This window comes from Meleagris gallopavo, chromosome 1 (genome assembly GCF_905368555.1).
Source record: "Meleagris gallopavo chromosome 1, MGAL_WU_HG_1.1, whole genome shotgun sequence".
NCBI classification, from domain to species: Eukaryota; Metazoa; Chordata; class Aves; order Galliformes; family Phasianidae; genus Meleagris; species Meleagris gallopavo.
In genome coordinates, this window is record NC_139404.1 from 2,738,706 (window position 1) to 2,756,226 (window position 17,521).

The 17,521-nt window shown below is 44.7% G+C and overlaps 1 protein-coding gene across 2 annotated transcripts in view; it reads left to right on the forward strand.

Annotated features, from left to right (window-relative positions):
• The window catches only part of PLXNA4 (plexin A4), a 441,339-nt gene that overhangs the window by 210,832 nt on the left and 212,986 nt on the right, over positions 1 to 17,521 (forward strand). For both annotated transcript variants that reach the window (XM_085213222.1, XM_085213155.1), the window contains one exon: positions 13,905 to 14,036. In XM_085213222.1, coding sequence (XP_085069348.1) covers positions 13,905 to 14,036 — 132 coding nt within the window. The remainder of the gene's footprint in view (positions 1 to 13,904; positions 14,037 to 17,521) is intronic.

Consider the following 17,521-nt stretch of genomic DNA (forward strand, 5'->3'; position numbering starts at 1 on the left):
TCTCCAAAAGTATGTGAAGGTCTACAAACCTGACATTCTCGTATTTTGTTTCAATTTCATAAAACGGATCCAATTTCACGACAACAAAACCTTGGAAACAGGGAAGGTTTTTCCTCAGAAGGAGACCAGGTTTTGGGACAGGGTGAGCAAGTGGTGATGGTGGTAAAGAGGCTGTTTCTATGTAAATTCTCAATGTTTGAGATGTTTCAAGCCATTGTTTGGATGGAGATCAGTGTATTTGCCTTGAAATGTGCTGGGTTTGGCATATTATATATCCCCAAGTTGGAATTTCACTAAATAACCCCCTGTACCCTTAAGAGTATGAAAAAAACAGCACTGACACAACCTGGCAGTAGTGTCTAAGTAGTTTAAAGGAAAATAGTTGCACCCTCTTGGGAGGTTTTGAGGTCCTGACACAGCTGCCCAGAGAAGCTGTGGATGCCCCATCTCTGGAGGTGCTCAAGGCCAGGTTGGATGGTGCCCTGGGCAGCTTGATCTGATGAGTGGCAACCATGTCTTTGGAACTTGATGGTCCTTAAGGTCTCTTCCAACCTGACCAATTCTGTGTTGATTTTCACAGTCCCCAGTCTACATTGGTTCCTCTGTAGTTCCTCCTTCCACTTGCATGGGATAACCTCGTTGAGTTACACCAGTACAAAGCTGGAGATGATCACTGGTTGCTCTTAGGAGTGACTGCTGAAACTGGGCCATTGCTTCAGTGAAAGAGGATTATGCTCGTAGACCTTTCAGTTACCAGACTGTGCTGAGAGAGGAGAGAGTGAAAGGGTTGATAAAAGGGAAGGAAGGAGTCAGCATCTGGAAGCTTTTTCCAGTAGTACGGAGTAAAAGGACAAAGCCAGGAGAGCCATGTGAACAGAGGGGAAGAGCAGCACAGATGAAAGCGGGAGTAATTACGCATCTCAATACCCTCCCTCCCAGGCAGCACTTGGCAGGTATATCTGATCCCCGGGTCTTTTGTGTCATGACTGGCACTTGCTGTATTGATGCTGAACTCCTGACCTTGCCTTGTCTTGTGCTGCGACCTTATGTCAAAACTGCTTTGGGTAGAGTTTCACTGCCAGGGTTACCTTGAGGTCCCAGAGGAAAGTGATCCCTCATCTCCCATTATAGTGACACACTCTTGCCGACTCTCCCAAACCCATGGGAGGTAGATGAGGGCTATGGAGATATGAGAGGATCATGGCCAAGGTATTCTTCTCTCACATTCCCATCACCAAGTGTGCAGCTGAGCTTTCTGAATGCTCCTGCCTCGCTTGATGCATTTAGGATAGTGGGGGAAGATCCTGCTTGGGCTCCCTGTAGTCCTGAGACCCAGCAGTGTGACCAGTCTTTCTGGGAAGCACTCCTATGCTTTTTCCCAAATTCTGCTATTGAAGCACCAACTTTAACAGTGATGTAGTAGTTTCTCCTGTAAACTATTGGTTGCTGTTCTTTATAAGACTCAGACATTTTGGTCTCATGATAAGCCTTCTGAGTCCTTTGATGGGGCAGCCCAACTTCACCAACACTTCTGTGTAGCATCTGATTCCTGTCTTAGCAGCCAGCCCCCAACCTGAATAGCTCAGCAAGCCTTCCTCCTCTCCCAGGAGTCCCCTGCCTCCATCCAAGTGGAATAATATGTCAGTATTGCCTGCTAAATCCCTCTGATTCTCTTAATACTCTCTTGATTGTGCCTTGTGTCTTGCCCTCCATGCTGTACAGCTCCTTTAGGGCAGATCCCAGCAGAATTCCTAATCCTTTTAAGTGCACAGGGAGAGCTTTATTTCCTCCACAGGGTGGGCAGCTTTATCCCCATGGACCTGTGCCGATGCTCTACAGAACACAGAGTGTGGTTGGCTGGAAGAAAATCACTCCCTGTATTCCTCAAAAGCTAAGTTACCACCTTGTGTCTCCTTGTCCATAGAGACCTTGCACTGATAGTAATGTAAGCTGCCATTTAACTGTGTTAAAAGCATACCTACTTGGTCATCATTTTAAAATTTGTCTGTATTAGTTTTAGATAATTCGGTCAAAGACTTTGCATACACATTTGTCTAATCTGACTGATGTACAAGGAATGTCTGTGATTAAGGGTCTGGAGACACACGCTGTTCTCATGCTATCGGAGATAGCAATTACTTCACTTACACAATACTTTCCCCTTGAAGATTTCCAATACCAATCAATTTTTGTCTCTCTTTTGCCGTCTCTGGAGGTGTCAGTGGTAATGTGCTGAGAACTGTGGTTGTGTGATCATATGATCACCTGCTTTCCACTGTGTGACCCTCTGAGCTAAGAACTGTACAGTGGTGCATGTCACTTAGGCAGCATCTTTTATGGTCTACTCTTCAAGAACCTCCACTTAACTTTTCCTGTACCACAGAAACTATCCCCCCAAAATGACCAAATCATTTATCAGCACAGACTGACATGAGAGCATTTCTGTGAGGGTAAAGCAGTAGGACTCAGTACAGGAGGCTGGATGTTTTGGAGATCCTTTGCCTTGATGAAGTCAAGGTGCTGTGTAGAGTGTTTAGGGCCATTTGGAAGATACTGCAAGCAATAATTGGTGGTGCTTCTTTCTGGAAACATTAAGGATGTGGAGAAGGAAGACCTGAGCATTTGCTGCATCTCTGAGCAACAAGGGATTTGTTTGGTGTGGTCTTTTCTGTAGGATTTTGGAGGGTTGGCTGTCTTTCCATTCAGTAGTGACTAGGAACATCTTGGAGTTTGTTGCTGGACACTGAAGTTTAGTTCAGTAAAGTGATATGTGGTTTTTGTAGGAGAAGAGCAAAAATTAGTGGTCTTTGGAAGACAAAAATTATAAGAAATGGTTTTTGGTCACTAATGAAGGACTGGATGATGAGAGATGAGAGAAAGCCTTGGGAAGAAGGAGGGCTCAGTGAGACACAGCTGAGCTGAGATGGCTGCTCAGGGAGTTTTTGTCTTGCTGGAGGTTAGCTGAGAGGAGAGTGGGGACTAACTAGGGATTGGATTTGGGACTAATGCTACTCATTCATTTCTGGATGGTGGGAAATATGTTATGTGCATAAGGAGAGACATGTCCCATGATCAGACATCAGACAAGAGAAAAGGGACTGTTGGTGGGCTGGTAGATGAGAGCAGCCTTCAGTGGAGCAGTGGCCTATAGGAAATGAAGGGAATAGGCCTAGCCCACTGCTGCAGGGTTGGGTCACTTTCCTGGAAGCTTGTGTGAAAGGGGAGAAAGGCTAAGCATGGACCTTTGTCCTCAGATGGGCTTTCCCTTTTATCTAAGGCAATATTGGAAGATAAGCTTTCACTCTTTCTATTTTATTTTTTTTTTCTTTCTGTGGATAAACATAGATTATGAAGGTTAGAAAAGCTTCGAGGGATGTTTTTTATCTGTTATTAAGTTCTTAATAGGTCACCTTGGCATTGAGAAACCCAGGAGCTTGAAACAACCAGCAATTGAATTACAATAACCTTTGCAGAGCACAACCCCATCAATGGGTCTGGGGCCCAGAGATACGTGGGACCTCATTATCTTGACCTTAGCCCCGGGATGTTAACCAACAAAAAGGACTGGGCAGAAAGGCTGATTTCCTTCTGAGGATTCTCCTTCAGGTTCCCTTTTTCCCACATATTTAAGAGATAACACCTCTCCACGTTGCTGACAGGAATTGTTCCCAAGCCATCATTCCATCCATCCACATAAGCCTTCTATGTTACAGAAGAATGAGCAAAGAGCTCCAAACCCCGGGTTTCTCAGTTTTTATTTATGTGTCATAGCCCATCTTTCCATTTCTCTGCAGCCATTCAGAACTAGAGTCTGAAATGAATATCATTGCAAGACCAGAGAACCTTACTTGACCAAAGATATAATCTCTGAGATATGATTTTGGATTTGAATTGTTTAGAGGAAGTGGTGAAAATGCCCAAATCCTCAGCAAAGCAGATACTCTGGTCTGCTTCTATTATGCTGTAAAGGGAAATTGCAAATGCTTCTGCACATCTTACAAGTTATGGTTGATGCATGGAGCCACAGAGGGCACTGTCCTACCCACCATGTGTTAAAGTGTTCAGATCAGATCCTTGTGTTGTCTGCTACGGAGAGTCGGTGCCTTTGGGGGGGATTTCTGTGCTGTTCAGGTGTGTTCCCACCCCAGAATCTGCTGCTGTGTGATAGTGCACTTCGCACACTTGTGTTCATCTTCACCTCATCTCATAACCACTCAGTCGTGACTGAGTCCCGATGGCACGTTGTTGGGTGCATCCTGAGTCCAGGCGGATGAGCATCACCATGTGCACATGTCACTGGGTACCTTTGTGTTGCAACCTGTTTGAGCATTTCCAATGTATGGTGTGCTACTGGGTTGATGCATGCTCTGCTGTGCCTCTGTAAGCTGCTGCGTGCCCTCCTGCCCACGTGTCCATGGGAGTGCCTGGGTCTTTGCATGCCTCCCATTGCCCAAGGGCAGCTGGCTTCCTCTCAAATGACATAGTATCATGAAGATCCGTGGGTGTCTCAAAGCTCACCCCGTCTGACTGCAGTCAAAGGGCCCATTGTGGTGCTGCTCTGTACCCCCCCGCAGCAATCCCAGCCCCCCGGTCACTGCATTCCCAGCATGGTGAGATGAGCTCATCTCTGTGAGGAATCTGGGCTCTCAGCCCCAAGAACAGACACTTATAAAGGACTTGTATTCCAGGTCCTTCCCACGTCGCCATCCATCTGTCCTCAGATCATCCCATAGGATTATCTACCACAGCTTCTGAGCAATCCCGTGTAAGGATTTGTGCTCCAGGCCAATACTGTGTGAATATCTTTGTTTCTGGCCAGTCCTATTCACAGACAAGCTTTGTTTTTATATGTTTCTGACCCAAAACCATACAGGGCTTTGAGTCTGATAGTGCTACTTGTGTGAGCTTTGATCTATAGTTTCACTTCTGCTTAAGATCCGACCAGAGTCATCAGGTAATTTGGCTTGTATGCCGTGCAAGTTGCCACCCAAAGAATGTTCTTGTATGCTGAAGTTTCATTTTTACACTCCTTTCTTTTTTTGCTTTTTTTTCCTCCCTGAATATCAATCAAAATCCACTCTAACTGAAAGCATCTATTCAATTTTTTTGCACGAAGAATCAGGACTGCACAGTTGGCAGCCCTGCCCATGACAGAGGGCTTGGAATTAGATGATCTTTGAAGTCCTTTCCAACCCAAGCCATTCTATGATCCCATGATTCTATCACTGGTGGCAGTATCAGGGTAAATGTTTAAAAGCTAGCCATCTCCTCCCCAAAGTGTTGCTGATAATGAAATACCACCAGTGTTGGACAAACTGAAGTAGCTGAGGTTTTGTACTCTTCATGTCATGACTGTTGGCTTTATGTATATCTGAACTCCTGGCATGCTGAAAAATTGGAATAACTCTTTGACATGCAAGGAGATACTTACAGCTACGAAGTGCAGCATATTCTCTTTCAGATTGTTCAATGGGATGCTGTTATTTGGAGGAGATGACTTCATAGCTGTAAAGTAGCCATAAATGTGCTGCAGAGAGACAAATGCATAATCCAAAAGCGCCATCATAGAGTCCATGAACAGTGTGACAACAGGATGGCCCTTGAGATGATCCATTGGGATCATAAATACCAGCATTCAGGAGCAGGGCCCTCACTATGAGCACAGAGCTTGGCTTCTAGCAATGTCAAATAGAGAATCTGGGGTGCCGTATAGAATGTGGTAAGAAAAATGTCTGGTTAAATAACCGATGGATGAAGAGAGCTTTGTTCCTAGAGTGACTAAAATCTTGCAGTGCTTATAACCCAGACTCAAAGGATATTATAGGATCCTTGGAGATACCTGTGAGAAACAAGCAGAATAGTCCCATATTCCTCCCTTGCTTTTGCTCTCATCAATGATGGCAAGTCTTTCCCCAGCATAGTGTCCTTTCCTCAAAGTAGCTACTCAGATGGACAGCACTTGCAAGAGCCTCAGTAAAGGCTTGTCTATAAAATATGTGACTACAGTGTTTAAATGTCCTCTTGGTTTGGTCAAATGCATGCCTGATGTAGGCATCTGATCTCAGAGATGCCAATGGTCATCATGACATTTTCTAGGACATCTCTGCAGGCCAGTGCCTTTTGTCCCCTGCTTCGTTTTCCCTGGAGAGAGGGCAAAGTGTGATTTTTTTCAGTCTCAAATGGCTTTTATTTTAGGTTGCAGGGTTGGGGTAAGTGAAGAGTAAGTGTTCCTGAAATATCTATCAGCAAGAGCACATGCACTCCAGATACATGGGACTGAGGTGGCTGCTATCAGTGGAGCGAGGGCCAGAAGTTGTGATGCCTTCTGCAAAGGAAGGGGAAGGAATTATAGATGCAGGGCTCTGGCTCTTGCATGTAGCATCACAGCCAAGTCCTCAGCATGGAGACTGGAGAGTAGAGGCCTCAGCCCCATGCCATAGGTGAGAGCCAGCAGCCTGCTAATAGGTTGCCTGGCCAGGCTTGTTGCTGAACACCAATCTCTTGGCAGACCATTACCTTGAAAAATGAGCTCTGCCGAGCTTGCCTTGTGTTGTTACAGACTAATGATTTGCATTGATTAGCACGTGGCTCACGACTGTCTAATTTATCAATCAGGGAGCGCCAGGGGATTGTGTGTAAACCATGCTTTCAAAAATGATGTCATCTGTCAGTGGGCTCATGGATGTGAAAGCTGCACACACCTGACATACTCTCCCTGATGAGGGGTAGAAAGGACCCAACCACCTCTTTGTCTTTCCCCTGTGTCCAGGTCTAAAGCTTGAACAATTGCTATTTGAATTTGAGGTGAGCCCTGCAGTCCAGCCATATCCTGGCTGGCCACACTTATGGCTGTAATTATTATTTTTATAGTATTGGTAGCAGTGATCATAAACCTACTGTGTTAGTTGCTGTCCAAACCAAGAACAAAAGTCTGGCCTTTTATTTACGTCTAATTTAGATCATAAATCCATTACGGCTGGGAATTTCTCTTGCTATAAATGTTAGTGGGGAAATAGAATGGAATGGCACGCTAGTCCCTTGCTGTGGACTATAAAAAAAGGGGACTTCTGTCTGCTGTGAGTTGGTCTCCTGGCTTGTAGGATCCTCTGGCACAAAGCAGAAGGGTCATTCCAGTGTATCTTGCATCACTGCGTGCTTGATCCATTGTAACTCAGTGCCTCTTAAACACTAGACTCTAGTGAGTCTTCCCTGGAAGCAGAACTCTGAGGTTGGTCTCTCCAGAGTGCCTAGCATTGCCTCTGGTGACATGCTGCCATCCAGACATGTTTGGATCTGGATAGCATTGAGCACATGAGTGCTGTGACCAAACACTTGGCTTGTTAGGATCTTGCTCTCCATATGACTGAAGGTGCTCTCAGATCCGTACTTGGATGGAATGACTTGGTCAACAGAAGCAGCACCTGGAAGCTGTAAAAGAGAAGAGAGAGGACTGCTGGCTGTTAGGCACAAGAAAGAGATAGCTCACCCTTTGCTTTTTCAATTAGTGTTTCTAAAAGCCTCTTGTATTGGTAGATAGACAGGATTATTGAAATGTCATATTTTATTAGAAATTGATCTCCTGCTAATAGGCTTTAGGCAAATTAGAATGGATTATTCTATTGGAAAACATGTGGCAAAACAGGGAAATAGGGGGAAACAGAGTGCACCAGCTCCTTCCTTGTCTTTGCTGAGATCAGTGCAGCTACATCATGTAACCCAAATCAATGGAAAAGCAGTAGGTTATCATCATGATGGCCTGACATTAGATCATACTCTGCTGAGTCTTTGCCCCCTTGCCATGTCAGAAACAGCAGCCAGCAGACTCTGTGTCCACTGGGGAATGTTAGGTTCATAAAATGGGGAGGAACTGACATTGGAAAAGCAATGAAGTATTAGAGGCCCCTGTGCAGTCGTAAGGCTGTGGCTGGGCACTGTTCAGAGCAGCCTGGATTGATGTGCTGGGCTGCAGGGCTGCTTGGATCTCTTGGAAATGAGATTTGCTCAGCCTTAATCCAATAGTAAGAAATAATGATGGTGATTTCAGAGAGAAGCCCTTGGAGAAAGAGATGCAGGGAGGACAAAGAAGAGATGCCTCAGACTACAGGGAGGACAGAGATTGTCCTCTGCTCAGCTCTGGTTTTCCCTATATAAAGTATTTCTTTCTTTCAGAGTCAGTGCCACTGTTTGCTCCCTTGCACCCAGGTGGAGGCATTGAGGCCTGATTCTATGTCCTGTGGGGCTTTGCCTTTGAAATCCATTCTTACAATCTTCCTTAATCACCTCCTCTGGGATCTGGGGCAATTTCATGGCTAAAACAAACTGTCGCTGTTACTTGAGCAGGAACTGCCAGAGTGCTGTCTGGAAGCACTGGGGCTGGCGATGATGAATTCCCTCTAACTTCATCAGCCTGGGGTCTGCTGATTCTGCACAAAGCAGAGTGATGGGGAGGGAAGCGTTGGCTGAATGAGCCATGGTTCACCAAGCTCCTCATCCCCTTAGTTATTCATTTAATTATTTGTAATTACTATCAGCCAACCAGACTCTGCTCCTGCTGTCTTCCTATCCAGCTGTTGTCTGCCCTGTCCCAGCTCCCAAACACAATCTCAGGAGACTTAGCTGGATTTTAAGGAGTATATGGGGGTCTCATTTTCACTCTGCTGATGCTCTGAGCAGGAATTTATGGTTTTAGAAGAGTAGAAAACAGCTCAGTACAATTGACACGGCAGAAGTGATGCAGACTTTTGCTGCCTATAACAAGACCAACCTACTGGGACAAGAAAATAGAGATGATGTGTTAGCAGATGTGCTGTGATCATTTTCATGGAACCTGCTTTTGAAGTGAATCTGAAGGCAATTTTGAAGGCAATAATTTGCCCATGCTTAAAATATTGGTATTTATATACTAGAAGATGAAGCATAACTAGATTTTTCTTGGATTAAACAAGACTGCATTATATTCAGAGAATCACAGAATGGCTTGGGTTGGAAGGAACCATCTAGTTCCAACCCCCTGGCATGGGCAGAGTTGCCATCTATTAGATCATGTTGTCCAGGGCCCCACCTAGCCTGGTCTTGAACACCTCCAGGGATATATTAATGTGCTCCAAACACTGATTCAGTCTATGACATCATGCCATGCCTGTAACACAAGCAGCTTAGATGCTGGGTTTTAGCAGAAGTGGCATTCCTCTACAGATCAGCTGTTTTACATTGTACTATTTGCAAATGCAGATATACAGTTTAAGACTGCCTTTCCCAGCTCTGCTGCTGGTTGCTTAGACCTCTTTCACAGCTCACTTCTTGGTATGAAGAACAGTGCTTCCCAAAAGTGACTATCCGCATCCAGCCTAGCAGAGGAAGAGTGTACTACCAGAACTGCGAGATCCTCTGATCATGGGGCAGGATCAGTGCTCTGATCTGCAAGGGAGATGTTTCTGTTGCTCTGCTGAGATTGAAGAAATTTGCTTTTTGCCATGACCATGGTTTGTCTTTCAGTAGTGAGGCTGACTGCTTGCTGACACCTATTAATTCTTTGTCCTCCAACCCCACTGTTTTTCTTTGGTCTGTTTGAGATTGCAGGATCATAGAACCATTACAGTTGGAAAAAAAACGCTATGATCACATAGTCCAACAATCAGCCCATCCCCACCATGCCCTCTAAACTGTGTCCCATGCTTTAGGGAGTTTCTTTGTGTCCCTTACTTCAATAACCGTATGATTCCAACACCTAAAACCCATGACCCCTTCTAAGAAAGAAGTCTGATCGGCCACCAGATTGCAGAATCACAGAATGGCCAGGGTTGGAAAGGACCTTAAGGATCATGAATCTCCAACCCCCCTGCCACATGCAGGGAGTCTTGCCCAGGAGTCTGTTCTCAAACATTTCTTTCCTGTGGATTCATGGTAGCTGTAGGGATCCAGATAAAACTGTAAAGCATCAGTAAAATAATGGAAGGTATCTTTTACCTTCTTTCATCTTCCAGACCAATGGGCTCCTTGCCAGAATGCCTACAGGGCTAGCCATGACCAGTGTGGGAGTTCAGGAAAGACCAGAGCCTGTATCTTTAAAGATTAATAGTGTTGTTTGCTCATTAAGGAGATCATTTTGAAGCTAGCGCTAACCAGAACATTCGAGTGCAAGCATCTGTTTGCTACTGGGAGAGGATATTTATTGTCTGATACTTCAATGGATGTAAATAAACAGCCAGACCTAGATAATGTTCAGACAAACAAACAAACAGCTGCCAGAATAGGTCCCCTGGCAGTTGACCTTCGGGAAGCATCATGCTGATGTTTTAATAGCAGCCAGCTTTGCAGAATGAAGCCCAGCAAGCGCAGCCTTCTGAGAAGCAGGATTAATGTGCAGTCTGAATGAGCTGATCCCCAGGAGCTCTGCTCGTGTGTTGGCTGTGGGGCAATGGAGGATTATCAGGGTGCTGGGTAAAAAGTGGTTGGTGTCAGTCCTACGGGCGGTGGCAGGCATGGTGATGAGGTTGGATGAGGATTTAGAGTGCTGAGTAGGGCTGGTGTGCAGGCAGTAGGAACGGGTATTCCAACAGTGAAGGTGATGAGCATGTTTGTGGATGAGTGCGTGCACATCTGGCAGTGGTGGTAGTGGTGGGCTGAGCATTTTTGGACTTGCGTTCAGTCCTGGAGCCCCTCCTTCCATTATTGCCTTGCTCTCCACCCTCCTACCCTCCTACCTTGCAGAGATGTTACTGGTTCACATCCAGATTCAAGGAGAAATCCCTCTGGACTCTCACTCAGGCTCTAATCTCACAGCCTATTAAGAACATCTCCAATATAAGAATATCTGTACTTCAGTCAGAAGAAAACTCCATCTGCTTCAGCACTCCAGCTCCATGCTTACGGCTGATTTCAACTAATGAAAGCAAGAACAGAGGAAAATGCTGGTGTGTGCTTTGAGTTCTCTTGCATTCAGCAGCATGGGTATATTGTATTTGTGTCCCTAACATCAGTGATGACCACTTGCAAGCCTAGATTAGAATCTCCTCATTTCCCCTTTATAGACTCCTTGGCTTTTTTTCCCCCTCCAAACACAAATGCTTTAATTCCAGTAGTTGCTTGGGAGTGGGGAATAAAATTCTTAAGATAGATTGCTATTGTAGTGCTTGATCCTCAGCAGCAAGATTGTTCTGCGAAGATGGAGATCCTTTAGGCTCAATGCCTGGGGTTGAGCATATGGAGGCCAAGGTTGAAGACAGAATAGGGGAGGACTTGATTTAGGGGCCAGACTTCTGGATGCAAGCTGCAGTATCATCTCTTTGCTGGCACAGGGCTTGCATAGTCTTTGCAATGTGGGTGAATGTTACCAGACTTTTTGGCCACTTTGAATTTTCTCTTACCTTTTTTAATAGCTTTGACTAGAAGAAGAGATCTGTGCACTTACAGCTGTGAGGCTGTGTAGGCATGAGTGCACGTGTGCATGCTTGCACATGTTCAGTGCAGTGAGCCCTCCCTCCCCTTCTGCACCATAATGATTTTGCAGCCAATTAGGTTAGCGATAGCTGTTAAATCCCTTCCATGTATCACTGTTTTCCTGGTGTGAAACCTCTGCAATCTTTTACCTGCACCAAGGGGAGATCCCAGGGGTCTGTGCCTCGTGTCTGTGCTTTTTGTTAACTCCAGCTGGTTATTTCTTCTGCCTGCCTCTTCTATCTCCAAGCTCCTTCTCCTCTAATGGGGCTGGCAAAGGCTGGGGATAGTGACTGAGCCTGGGGTGATAATTGGCTGCTTACATATCTGGTGGCCTACAGATCTGACCCTGATGATGCTGAGAAATCAAGGTCAAGGCAGCGAAAATGTGAGGTTTGTTTGGAGCAGCCACAGGGGATGAGAAATGGGGGCAAAGCTGAAGCAGCAGACAAAGCTCAGTCATTGCCCTCTGACAGTGAAAACTTGGTGCAGAGAAGTCCCCATAGGAAATTGGAAAGGCTTCTGTTACGGGGTTGTCTGAACTGCCTGGGGCAGTGCCTCAATGTACAGGTTCCTGTGTTTCCGCACCTTCAATCCTTTTTGCTTGTCCTTCCTTTCTTCTGACTGTCCTAAGAGGAAGAGTTTATCCTGAACTCATTGGCCTCTTTCTTCTTTACCTCACATGTGAACCATATCAGTGACTACTCTTAAGCAGAGACCAAGGAGATAAAGGTGTTCATTATGGACATGAATGAGCCCTTTCCTACCAGGTGCTCACTGATACTGGGAGGCATGGATGCTTGATGTTGGGCTTAAGGCCCAAACCTCTTTGTGTGCTAACACTGAGGAGTATGTTTCTATCAACACCAGATCCATCAATAAACCAACCACACATCCTCTGGTCTCCTTTGGAAAAGGTGATTTAGACTGGATATAAGAAAATAAGGTTTTTTGCAATAACGGTGGTGAGGCACAGGTTGCCCAGAGAGGTGATGGATGCCCCATCCCTGGAGACACTCAAGCTCATGTTGAATGGGGCTCTGAGCACCTGATCAGCTTGTAGGTGGTCCTGTTCAGTGCAGGGGAGTTGGATTAGATGACTTCTAAGGGTCCCTTCCAACTCATATGGTTCTATGATCATTGCAGCCCTTTGTTTATACAGGCTTTCCAGACCTTTGTTGTTCCCTTTTTTCCTTTCTGTTTTCCTTTCTAATACAGAAGATGATTCAGGCTCAGTTTTTTGGCAAAAAAAAAAAGAAGTTGATCCAGAAGTAACAAACTCATGGCCAATGTGCCAGGGAACAGTGGGAATGGGTCTTGATACTGTCATTTTTCCATGGCATGTTATTTCCTTTTGGGTGTTTTTTTTTTTTTTTTTTCCTTTTTTTTTCTCTCTGCTATCAATCTGCACAATTACAAACCAGGATCTGGAAGCATTTGATCTGCTTTTCTCAGAAGGATGCAGAGATCATCATTTGGAGCACGAAACAGATCTGCTGTAACTTGGGAAACTAGGGAGGGGTACTGTAATGTTCGGATTGCTGTGGGATACAAGATTTTCAGGAACTGAGAGTAAACACAGTGAGGGAAGCAATGTAGATGCATCTCTGAATTGTGTGGTCATGAGTTTTGCTGAAATACTGAGTCTGGAATATCCAGATGGACCCAGTACTTCTGTGGATAGATAGATTAACCTAAATTGTGATTATGCTAATGGAAAAATTAGAAACCTTCTTCAGCTGTTTTTCAGTCTATTCTCTACAGATTAACTTTAGAGCTGTAAAGAGAGAAACCTGTTGAGTTTTGTGCACTTTCTTCTGTAGTTCTGTCTTACTGTCAGGGATAAACTGGGACAGTGTTCTCATAATTACAATTATTGAATGTCCCTGACTCCCTGTTATGAGTTGTAGCTGGAATCATAAGGTGTCATAATTGTGCAGGACGGATTTCAATATCAGATATAGGTAATCAACAAGAGAAATAGCCTATGTTGCATTGTATGTTCTGCAATAATATATTCCCCCATGGAATATTAGTAATAAGAACGATAATAATATCTGACTAGCATTTGAGTGAGTCAGTCTGGAAGACTCTTGTGTGTTTTTGCCTCTTTTGCTCATCATCACCACATTCTGTCCTTTATATCATAATTTTTGGTAAGATTTGTCCAGGCAGCAACAGTGATACACTGATAGTAATACAACAACAGTTATACACTGATAGTGCCAGAGAAAATTAGCAAGATCTGGATTGTTCTTCTATGGATCTTCTGTGTTGATGGGACCACCAGCAGGAGTTTTGTGCTTTGTCCTTTAAGTGAGGACGCAAGGGAAAAGTTTATTTTGTGGTGATGGGGGTTGTTATCCAAAGGATGTGAACAAGAACACAATTTCTAATGATTATTTGCAGTCTAAATGGAAGGAGGAAAAACACTGATGTTGTCTCCCCACCTTTTTCTTGCTCTGCAGATCCGTGTGGATGGCACCACCAAGAACACGCTGGAGTATGAGATAGTGCAGGTGGTGGACACTGGCCCCATCTTAAGGGACATGGCCTTCTCAATGGATCATGAACACCTCTATATCATGTCTGAGAAGCAGGTAAGAAGCCCTGTCTAGTGTTCTGAAAGCTTTTAGCTTGATCATGCTATGGATGGCAGAATTGGACGTGAAATTCTCAGTGAACAGTTACTGCAAAAGATACTTGTGCTCTGTTAAATATCTAATGATTGTGCTTAGAAACCATTGCACTTACACACTGATGAAGATTATTGAGAGGACAGGAGCACGGACCTAAGGGGGAGGAACCACCCCCAGCATTGCCTTATGCAGTTACACGTCCTACTGGTTACATGACAAGGAGCTGCTGTTGCATCTGCTGTGTACCACATTCTCTCCGCCCCCATTCAAACTGTGGCTACATCTGCCACGGATATGAATAGAGTAAGTGCAAAGCTGAATCTTTTGGCTCCAAATGGAGTATTTGGAGTAGTTGGAGCTTTTCTGAGACACAGTGATCTAGAGTGGGAGAGACGGCCTGCCTTGGTGAAGACATGGTTTTGAGTGACATTCTTGTTAGTATTATTATTACTGAAAATACTACTGGCCAGAGTTCGTGGAAGATCCAATCTGGGTCTTCAGCATGGAATGACTGATTTTGGCAGAGTGCTTGATCGTAGGGAAGTTTGCTCCTTGAGTTGGGAAGAGCTAGTTTGGCATGAAAAAAGTGATTGCTTGTAATTAGCCTTGTGAACATACAAGGACTTGATGTATTGTAACTGGTTGTTTTGTGCATGTTTGTAAAGCAGTCTTAGGATGGCTAGACAAAAGGGAGCAATGAGGGAATGTGGCAAGGCAATGCAAGTGCTCTACGTGCACTATGTGCTCTGTGTGCACCTCCAGTTCTACTGCAGGCCACCAGTTCAAGAGCAATGTGTTCACCCATACATTAGGGTTCATTGAGTAAATTCACCTCTCCTGACCTTGCACCATGTAAATGACACCAAATGTAAAACACAAACGTGATATGCTTCCTATTGCCTTCGCAAACTCCAGAAGTTCCCTAACACCAGATTCCCCTTTAGATATTGTGTCCTGTGCTTTGACCCTCTGTCAGCATTGTGCTGCAGTGGTCAACAGTCAGCAGTGTCCAGGACAGAAATGGGCCATGTTATCTTCTCTACTCCTCCACCATTATGGCAGGTTTTCCACCCACTAATTCCTGCCTCTTAAAAATGAAATGAATAATCATCCCATCTCCACCTGTTATGATTTTATACACCTTCATATCCTCTTCAGGTGGCTGTTTTCTAGACTGTGGCTAATACTGAAATGATTAGCCTTTACCTTAGCTAGTTTTCCAAGGGCAATAAGACAGAGATATGTGTGGGTTTTGAGTGGAGGTAGTTAGTGGGGTTGCTGTGGTCCAGGAGCTCAGAATTCTGGGCTGATTGTTTTTCATCTCTGCATAGTCCGGGGAGTTATAGTTTCCAAGACTGCCATTTTGTGTGCTTAAAACACTTTATTTTAAATGTTTTCTGTGCCTGTGAGGTCTCTTTTGTTTCCATCTCTTTCCTCTAAGCTATGAATAACTCAAATATGGTTTGGGGAGTGGAGCAACTCTATACATTCATCTTCATTAGAGATGCTATGAGATGTTAACACAGGAAAAAGGGTATGGTGACAGAGCTGGAACTTCTTTTTCATCTGCTCTTTTTCATAATGCTTGGAAGGATAGGATGCCTTCTCCAGTGTCAGTCACCTGCTGGGATGGGGTGGGAAGCTGGAGGCAAGTGATGCTAATGAACTTCTGTGAGACTTGTGAAAAGATACAATCTATTTACCATCATTTTAGTCAGGGAATCCTTTCATTTAAGTAGAGTGAGGCTTCCCACACAGTGAAAGCCTTGATGCCAAGGTGATACACCAAAATCTAGTCCACTGATTTCAGAGTTTCCAAGAGCATCCACTTTGGGACAGGTCCCTTCAGATCCCACCACTCTACACCTTTCACATTTACAAAGCTGAGATGTTTGTCTCCTAGTTGGTCTAGTAACACACACAGGAGCTCTCTTGATTCTCTCCAGGAGAGGGCAATGAGGAAAATACACGCTGCTCATCACTGTTTACTCAATTCCTATCTTTTATACAAGCCATTGCCCATTTTTGATTTTGTTTATGATACAGGAAGCAATGCAAATGATAGAGCTGCCATCATAGCAATAACATGTGCTATTTGTGTGCCCATGGTACATGTATCTGATAAATGTTTATAAACATCTGAAGGGAGGTGAGAGGCAAATGGATGAGGCTAGGCTCTTCTTGGTGGTGTGTAGTGATAGCACAAGGAGTAATGGCTAAAACTGTAGGAAGTTCCATATTAACATGAAGAACTTCTTTATGGTAAGGATTGCAGTGCACTGGAACAGGTTGCCCAGCGAGGCTGTGGAGTCTCCTTCTATAGAGATATTCAACACAAGTCTGGATGCCTGCCTGTTGTAGGGAACCTGCTTTAGCAGTGGGGTTGGACTTGATGATCACTTGAGGCCCCATCCCACCTCTGTGATTCTGTGTGAACACTCTTCAAGTGCTTGGATTAACATCTATTTGGCCTCAGTATATAGAGGAGGGACGACTGAGGGTAGGTGCAGAGTTTTGCCATCACTCTAGGCAAGATGAAAAATGCTACGGGCGTTGGGGAGCATGTATTTTGTCCATTGTACAAACCATGTCATATGGTCCTTTTCACACATGGATGAAGCCCTGAATTATCAAAGTTTTTCAGTGCCCACTGAAATCTCTTTACATTTTGAGGTCTGTGGAGATGAGGGACAGGAGGGTGCTAAGGAGGAGTGCTAAGCTTTTTGAAGGCAGACATGGACTGGGGTTTCTTCAGCCCCAGGAGTCTTCAGGGCTCACCCCTTGCTGTGTCCCAGAGATAAGAGCAATTCTGTTGTGTATTCTGCTACTCCATTAAAAGCAGTTTTGCAAAGCTCAACTTCATTAGTCATCAATCCTCAATGGGAATGGAAGCTCCAATAATAAAACTAAATTTTCCAGCTTGTCTCTGTTCTATTAAAGCTTTGACAGTCCCAGCACGCATTGCTCTTGCCATACCCCAAGCCAATGAGGTGTTAGGACCCAGCTCAGCATGGCATCCTTTAATCTGAAACGCCTTCAAAGCACTGCTGCTATAAACCTGACTTGTTGTGTTTCAGAAAATATCACAAGGCATGTGTAAAAGCAGCATCTGCCTGGCTGCAACCAGTTTAATTGTGATAGGACAAGGGGGAATGGCTTTAAACTAAAAGAGGGAAGATTTAGGTTAGTTGTTAGGAATAAATATTTTACACAAAGTGTGATGAGGCATTGGCATATGCTGCCCAGAGGGGTTGAAGATACTCCATCCCTGGAGATTCTCAAGGCCAGGTTGGATGGGGACCTGGGCAGCCTGATCTGGTTGGGGGCAGCCAGCCTATTCCATGGGGGTTGGAGTTCAGTGATCTTTAAGATTCCTTCCAACCTAAGTCATTCTATAATTCTATGAACCTGGGCTCCAAGGGAACAGGGAGCCCTGCTTAGCCCTG